The sequence below is a fragment of the Tamandua tetradactyla genome, chromosome 14 (genome assembly GCF_023851605.1).
Source record: "Tamandua tetradactyla isolate mTamTet1 chromosome 14, mTamTet1.pri, whole genome shotgun sequence".
NCBI classification, from domain to species: Eukaryota; Metazoa; Chordata; class Mammalia; order Pilosa; family Myrmecophagidae; genus Tamandua; species Tamandua tetradactyla.
The window spans coordinates 34,661,729-34,669,975 of NC_135340.1; the positions used below are offsets into that span (position 1 = coordinate 34,661,729).

An 8,247-nucleotide genomic window follows, 5' to 3' on the forward strand; every position below is an offset into this window, starting at 1 on the left:
AGTGTAAAGGAAATTTTATCCCCTACTGATGCTTGTATCTTTGTCACACTATTGAGCTGTTTCATAATGTTATACCTTTGTGATAGTGACCCACTGCTGCTTTTTTCTTTTATTCTCATGTTATGTAATTCTTCTCCCATAGCTACATTTTCCTCTTCATTCATTTCTCTCTTTTTCTATTTCTCCTTTAGCGGACAATGACTTTAGTGTTCTCCATGTGAGCTGGATAAATGTAGTTCTTTTAACAGGCTATTGGTAAACAGTTTAAACTATAGAATCAAACCACCAGTGTAAAAGATAGCTTTTTCACTATACAACACAGAGAGAACTTTCTAGTATGACTAAAGGGAATTTTCTGTTCCTTTTATTGATGAATGCATTAAGAGGACCCCATTCATTTATTCATTATTTATTGAGCATCTACAATGTACCTGGCATTGTGAAGAAAGGGGCAGTCTTAAAGAAGGATCAAACCTGGTTCTTATTCCCAAGAATGTCAGTTTGATTGAAAAGATAAACCCACACACATTTAATCAATGTCCATAGAAGTGTTAGAGAAATTAAAAATTCATATTGTTATTCAATGGAGATACTTGGAGCTTATTTGAAATTTGAATTGAGCGCCATGTTATTTAAGACATCTTGGTAAAGCCTTGTGATATTTAATATTTGGATGTCCTCTTCTAGCCAACAATCTGCCATTCACTTTTTTTTAACTTTTTATTCAATATGTAAACATTTACTAAAAGTCTACTATACGGGGAAGCATTGGCCTGTAAGGATCACTTTCTGAAAACTTTTCTTATTACTATGATTACTGTCATTGTAAATGAAAGGAAGGAGATAATAGTAGTTAAAGTCTCAAGATCTGGGGTCAGACAGATCTGGGTTTGAATCCCAGATCAAACCTGGTTGAGCAGCAGAATTACCTGAAAAACCTTTAAGGGTAATACAGACAATAGAGACTTCTGGTCCTGCCTCTTCAAACCTTGTTTCAGTTGATCTGCAATACAGCCAAAGAATCTATTTTCCACAAAACTCCAGGCACTTCTGATAATCAGACTGAAGACCCACTGATCTACTCTAGGGCACTGGTCTCTAAAGAGGGAGGTACAAATCAGGGAAGGGAACAAAAGATAATTTAACAAGGGTATGGGAAGAATATATTGCAACTTCCATTTGTATTTTAAATCCAAAATTAGGAAGGAAATGGAGTTCTACAATATTTCACATATTGGTTGACAATGGCACCCTCACTGGGTCTGTATGTCAGATTATAGAAAAGGTATCGAAGGAAGGATTTAAATTCCAAATGCAGAGCTGTTGATAGCAACCATTTACACATTCATTCCCTCAGAGCTTTTTATTATATTATCCAATGCTAACTAAACTGTCCTTTACAAAATGGACAAATGTCTTTCCTGCAACAAGACTGAAGCTAGAATATTTCAAATGCAAGCACAGAGAACAATAAAATGGCACAGATGACACACCTCTGAATACTATTAAGAGCTCATCATCAGTCATTTTATGAGGAAAAACAAAAATAACCTAATCAATTCAAAAATAAATGAATCAAAAGTATTTTACTTAGTAAGAACATGATTTGAAACACAGATTTATAAGTACTTATTGTTGACCATGAATTGCTCCCTAAGAGCATATTTTCCTTTAGAAATTTGCTAATACATAGTGTGTCTGGACTCAAAAATTTTTTCTGATAGCAGTGCCAAATGAAAAAGCTTAAGGAATACTGAATTAGAGGTGAAAGCAGTTATTGCTCTTCTCCTTTCTGCCTTCTACAAGGGCTATGATCATTCTGTCTTTCTGTGCAGGTCTTCATGGGGTTCCTGCCTCTGTGTCCCCCAGGGCACAGTAGTACACAGCAGCATCTGCCCCCTGCACCTGGAGGATGAGCAGGGATGAGGAGAATTGTTCATAAGTCATGTTGTATCGCCCCTGCTGAGAAGGCCTTGAGCCCTTAATAAGGAGTTTTGGTGCATATCCAGGGATGTGGCTGTACCAGAAGAAGTTGTAAGCATTGGACACAGAGTGATTACAGGAGATTTCCACCACAGCCCCCTCAGAAGATGCCATCGCAGGAGGCTGAGATACTTGCTCCTTGCTCCCTGCAACTGAAGGAAACAAAAAAAGGAACGTTGTGATTTTTATACTGTTACTTGGGTTGCTGATAGCTCCTTAGGTACAGTGAGTATCAATATTTGGCTTTTAGGTTTTTTTTAAGTCCAAATTTAAAACAGTGACATACCTTTTTTCAAGACTGGATGGCAGAGGAGTTTACTCACCCTTCCAGAGGGAGCTGAGGAGGAGCCCCAGCCATGCTGCTGCCAGGGTGCCCTGCATAGACATAGACAAAGGACACCTGGTCTCCAGCCTCTGCTGCAAATGAAGCTTACTAGGAAACTGAAGTGGTCAAAGACAGTGTCTCCCCACTTTGCATTTCTTTCTTTGTGTCAGTGACATCATAATCCTGTATCTGTGTATTTTAGAACAGTGACTACAGTTGTGAGGCTGTTTATTAATTTCCGCAGTGCTTTGTTCTGAGAAGGCAGTCTTAAAAGGGAGTGCACCTCTTCAGGAGGTCACCACAGCTTTGCAAAGTGTCCTCCCTTCCCTAAGGGTGTTAAAAAGAATCAAACAATTGATGAAGGACTGCTTTATCATTCAAATTAAAGTGAAATATTTACCCGGGCAGCAAGCTAAACTTCATGCCTGTCATATGATGACACACTGATGTGTTAAAAATAGCGGACATCGAATCTTTGCAAGTGTAGTGGATGAGAGATGGATTTTTCTTAAGGCACAAAAATTACCATGTAAACGTATTTGTCAAAATGTGATGCCCTAGATCCAAGGTGTTCTCTGAAACAAGCATGGAAAGAAAATCTCAGTTGCACTTTCTTGTACCCAAAAGAAACTGGGTAAAGAAAAAGCTGCTGTCTTTTGAGTGGTATCTCTCCTCATTTTACAGCCTGAGGCTGTCCCTTTGTTATTAATACTTGGCTTATGGCAAATTCTGCCCTCTGACTTTTATTGTTTTGTGCAGATTTTCTTGGAAGTTTATTTGAAAGTGAAGAATTATCATGGCTTGTACCATTTCAGTTTACCCAGTAGTTTTTTGTTGTTGCTGTTATTTTGTTTTGCATCAACACCATCTAGTGGACTACATGGAAACTAGTGGAAAACAATTTCCCTCTGCAACCTCAATGACAATCTTCATACCTTCTCACATCTTCAGGAAATTTCATGTACTTTCCTTTTGTTTAAATTCCTCATCCTCACTCAATTTCCATAGGGATATAAAGACTATCCAAAGGAAATTCTATCTTCTTAGAAAGGCTGCTGGTGAATAATTGGGGGGAGATTGTTACCAAAAGATTTTCTTCATTCATATGAGTGGTTGAACACATACTTCCATGGAGTGTCAGACTCTCACTCCCATCCTAAAATGAGCAGCTTTCTATATTTCATTTCCTATCTTTTATAGTCTTACAGCCTAGGTAGATTAGTTTCTTCCCTAATCTTTTCTTTCCTTACTGGGAGTTTCCTTAATAATATTAAGATGATTCATTCAGGTCCAACAGACCTTTAATTCAGATTTATGATCTCAAAAGGCTCTCAAATAAAATCTAGAGTTATAATATGGCTTTAAAATAAGTATATAGAGACCAAAAGGAAGTGGGCCTAGATATGCTGAGTGAGAGGAATAGTATCATTACTGTGATTAACTGGGCTCTGAAATTTGTAGCAACTAAAGCATAAAGGGAAACACAATCAAGTAATTACTTTATCAAGTAACTATATATACTAGCTGATTAAGTCTTCAAGTGGCTTCTTCCTAAAGCCAAATAGTGGATAGCTAAAGAGAACTTAACACCCTTTGTATATTATTTGTTGTGTACTTCTGGTTCAAAGTGTCTAACTAAAGTATAGTATTTCAGCAATTACGTTACTTCTTCAAACCTCAAGTGATGGAGTCTTAGGCTACCTCTAACTCCTGCCAACACAAAAAGGAACATGCTTTTATTTGTCTCTTTAGGAATTATGCAAAAAAATTCTTTGGAGTATGTACCCAACAAAGGATTGTTCAATCATAGTATATACAGAACTCAATTTCATTAAGTAATAGAAGTAGCTACAGCCATTTAAACTTCTGCCAGCAGTGCATGAGCATTCCAATCCTCCACTGCATTTGGTATTATAATACTATCTAAATTTTACCAATTCAGATTGTGGAATCTCATTTTAATGTTCATTCCTCTGGTTATTAGTGAACTTGAACCATTTGTATTTCCTTTTTGGGTTTTTGTCTCATCCAAAAGTCAAAGTTTTAAAACAGTTTTTAAAATCTTTTACTTGTATTTTGATTTACTTTAGTTTTAACCAGATCTGTTTCAGTTACATCTTTAACTGGAGTCTGATCTCTTTTTAAGTTTTTCTTTTTTTCAGCAGTTGCTGTATGGAGTAATGTTGACTTTCAGAGCTAAAGAACTAACTTTAGGTCTCAAGTGTCAGACAGATCTTAAAGTTGTAGTGAACTACAGGTAAAAAAGAGCAAAGTATTTCAGAATTGAGAAATGTGTTAAATCTTAAGAGTAAATATGACTGCAGTAAGATCCTACAATTTATGCTCTAATTTTCTTATAAACATTTTAAATAAAGCTACTTTCAGAAGTAAAAACATTTGAGCATTGTATTATGGTGACAAGCAATAACAGAGTCTTTGTTCTGTCTCACCTTTGCACATTTACCAGAGTTACGTTAATTATCAGATAAAATACAATTTATATTTTTTAATATATTTGTTCTGCCTCTTTTTTTAGTTTCTCTTTGCTTCAGATGGAGCTCTGACCTATAGATGACCACATGTACATTTAGAGAAGCATTAGAGCAAAGCAGTATAACTGACAAGCAAATTTGCTGTTTCTATGATCTGTAGCCTTTTTAAGAATAACTAAAATCATGACTAACAACATTATATCATTGTCTAATGTGTGGATCAGTATTAGGATATAACATGGACAGTGTGAATATCGTTAAGTCTTTAGGAAATTTTTATACTATCTCTAAGAATCTGAGTAACATTTTACCCATACAAATTTACCTAACAACAGGATAGAAAATCCCCTTTAACCACTGTAGTACTTCCCAGACACCTCCCCATACAAAATATTAAACTATTTTAACACATCACTTTGACAAGATAAAAGAATGAATTCTTTGTAGCAGCTTCCCCTTACAGATGAGAAGACCTGTCTCCTGAAATAAAGGATGTTAAGGCCAACATAAACATTAACAAGGATATTATTTTGGTGTAAATCCTTGTCTTCTAGACAGAGTACTCAGATGATTAAGAAAAACTTTTTTAAACAAACATTTCCTTAAGAGTAGACTAACAAGCTTATTCAAACACCAGAATTACAGGAAATTTTAGTTATGAAGTTCCCTGAATAGAGAGTGAGAACTTGGTTTGTACAGATTGGTGGGATGCCCCAATACATCACAAAGAAGAGTAATCTTGGCAGAAGATTAAAAAGTATTTGCAAGTGAAATAAGTGAGGCACTAAAGGATAGATACTGTTTGATTTCACTTTTATGACCTTGGAAATGGAAAACTCAGAGGCATATAATACAGAATATAGGGACAGGATAGAAGTAAAGGAAATTCATTAGTGGGTCTATAAGTAATATTGCCGTATTGAAGGTGAATATGATTGAAAGGGGTTGTATAGAGCCATGTATTCCACCAATTGACAGTACAAATATAAATAAGTTCATGCATGAACTACCTCAAAGTTATTAATCTTGTAAAAAGAGTTTATGGTATCATGGTATAGGGGTAAAACTATGATTGCATGCCATGGGCTATGTTTAACAGGAAGACATTCAGCAATACCACCACAATACCAGAGTTAAATAATGGGGGGGGGGGATATGAGTTAAGAGGTGGTAGATTTTCTATATGGAGAGGGTAATTTTATCAGTTATTTTTCTCTTGGGAGTAATGAAAATTGTCTAAAACTGAAAGTGTTGATGATTATACAACTATAAAAACCTTAGGCATGCCTATAGGTAGTCTAAGCTTCTATGCTACCTACATAAGCTTCACAAGAGTAAGCCTCATGATCGAGGGCACAGAGGCCTATTTATTTTCAAGCAGTTCAAATAGAACTCTTTAAGAATTTTTTGCTAATTTGCTATTACAATCCAGAGGTATAAGAATACACATTGAACAGCCAGACAGACACAAATAGAAAGTAAGTTACACAGAAACACAAAAATACTTTTGAGAGGGATAAATAAAGGGTAAAAGATTTATCATCTCATCCCATTTTTGCCCTTTTGCAGAACACTTTTAAATGTAATATCTTTAACTTTAACTGTAAAGGTAATATTTTTCCAGAGAGCCATTCTCAAGCAATTTCTTTCCTGACTCTAAATCATATTGAGGCCAGACTGTGTTACAGAAACAAACCTTTTTCTCAGAAACTCTCATAACTAAAATATTTCAAATTATCAATACAGCCCAAAGGTTCCCTTTTTAATGAATTTCTATAATCAGTCACCAATTAAACACCTGACCAATACAAATTCAGTAAGACACCAAGTAACAAATTTAAGCAGGCACAACATTTATTATATTTCATTAACACCACCAATTAATGACTAGACCAAATACACCAACTAACAATTAAACTAATAATTAAAAAGGCATTAAATGCTTAATAAACTTGTCAATAATTAAACAAGCATTAAACACTTACTATACCTAGGCAACACATCAGCTAACAGTTAAACAGGCCTACTTAATTTCATTTAACATCAATTATTCATTAGATTATTTATTTTCCAGGAGTACACTCAACAGACAATTTAGACCAGGGTTCAAACCCCATAAAGAATGGTACCCAGAGAACAGAAAGGTGTAGAGGCCAGAGTAAAGGACATTGTTCTGGAAGTGGGACAAGGCCCTAAAGCTAGGGCCTGAGGGACATGAACCACCATATTAATTCTTTTTTTTGTTTGTTTTTTTTATAGTTTTTTTATTAATTAAAAAAAGAATTAACAAAACAATTAGAAATCATTCCATTCTACATGTACAATCTAATTCTTAATAACATCACATAGTTGCATATTCATCATTTCTTAGTACATTTGCATCGATTAAGAAAAAGAAATAAAAAGACAACAGAATAAGAATTAAAACATTAATAGAAAGAAAAAAAACAAAAAAACAAAAAACCTATACCTCACATGCAGCTTCATTCAGTGTTTTAACATAATTGCATTACAATTGGGTAGTATTGTGCTGTCCATTTCTGAGTTTTTATATCCAGTCCCGTTGTACAGTCTGTATCACTTCAGCTCCAATTACCCCTTCTCTTTTTTTTTTTAATTAACGGAAAAAAAGAAATTAACCCAACATTTAGAAATCATACCATTCTACATATGCAATCAGTAATTCTTAACATCATCACATAGATGCATGATCATCATTTCTTAGTACATTTGCATCGGTTTAGAAGAACTAGCAACATAACCGAAAAAGATATAGAATGTTAATATAGAGAAAAAAATAAAAGTAATAATAGTAAAGTCAAAACAAAACAAAACAAAAACCAATAGCTCAGATGCAGCTTCATTCAGTGTTTTAACAAGATTACTTTACAATTAGGTATTATTGTGCTGTCCATTTTTGAGTTTTTGTATCTAGTCCTGTTGCACAGTCTGTATCCCTTCAACTCCAATTGCCCATTATCTTACCCTGTTTCTACCTCCTGCTGGACTCTGTTACCAATGACATATTCCAAATTTATTCTCGAATGTCTGTTCACATCAGTGGGACCATACAGTATTTGTCCTTTAGTTTTTGGCTAGACTCACTCAGCATAATGTTCTCTAGGTCCATCCATGTTATTACATGCTTCATAAGTTTAGTCTGTCTTAAAGCTGCATAATATTCCATCGTAGGTATACACCACAGTTTGCTTAGCCACTCGTCTGTTGATGGACATTTTGGCTGTTTCCATCTCTTTGCAATTGTAAATAACGCTGCTATAAACATTGGTGTGCAAATGTCCATTTCTGTCTTTGCCCTTAAGTCCTTTGAGTAGATAACTAGCAATGGTATTGCTGGGTCATATGGCAATTCTATATTCAGCTTTTTGAGGAACTGCCAAACTGCCTTCCACAGTGGTTGCACCTTTTGACATTCCCACCAACAGT

At 35.0% G+C, this 8,247-nt stretch overlaps 1 gene segment (V, D, J or C); it reads right to left on the reverse strand.

The window, feature by feature from the left end:
* Nucleotides 1-1,839: 1,839 nt before the first annotated feature.
* LOC143655297 (T cell receptor alpha variable 2-like) lies at nt 1,840-2,364 on the reverse strand. The segment is given in 2 exon segments: nt 1,840-2,135; nt 2,307-2,364. Coding segments are annotated over 2 exon segments (354 nt in total).
* Between the last annotated feature and the right edge of the window lie 5,883 nt (nt 2,365-8,247).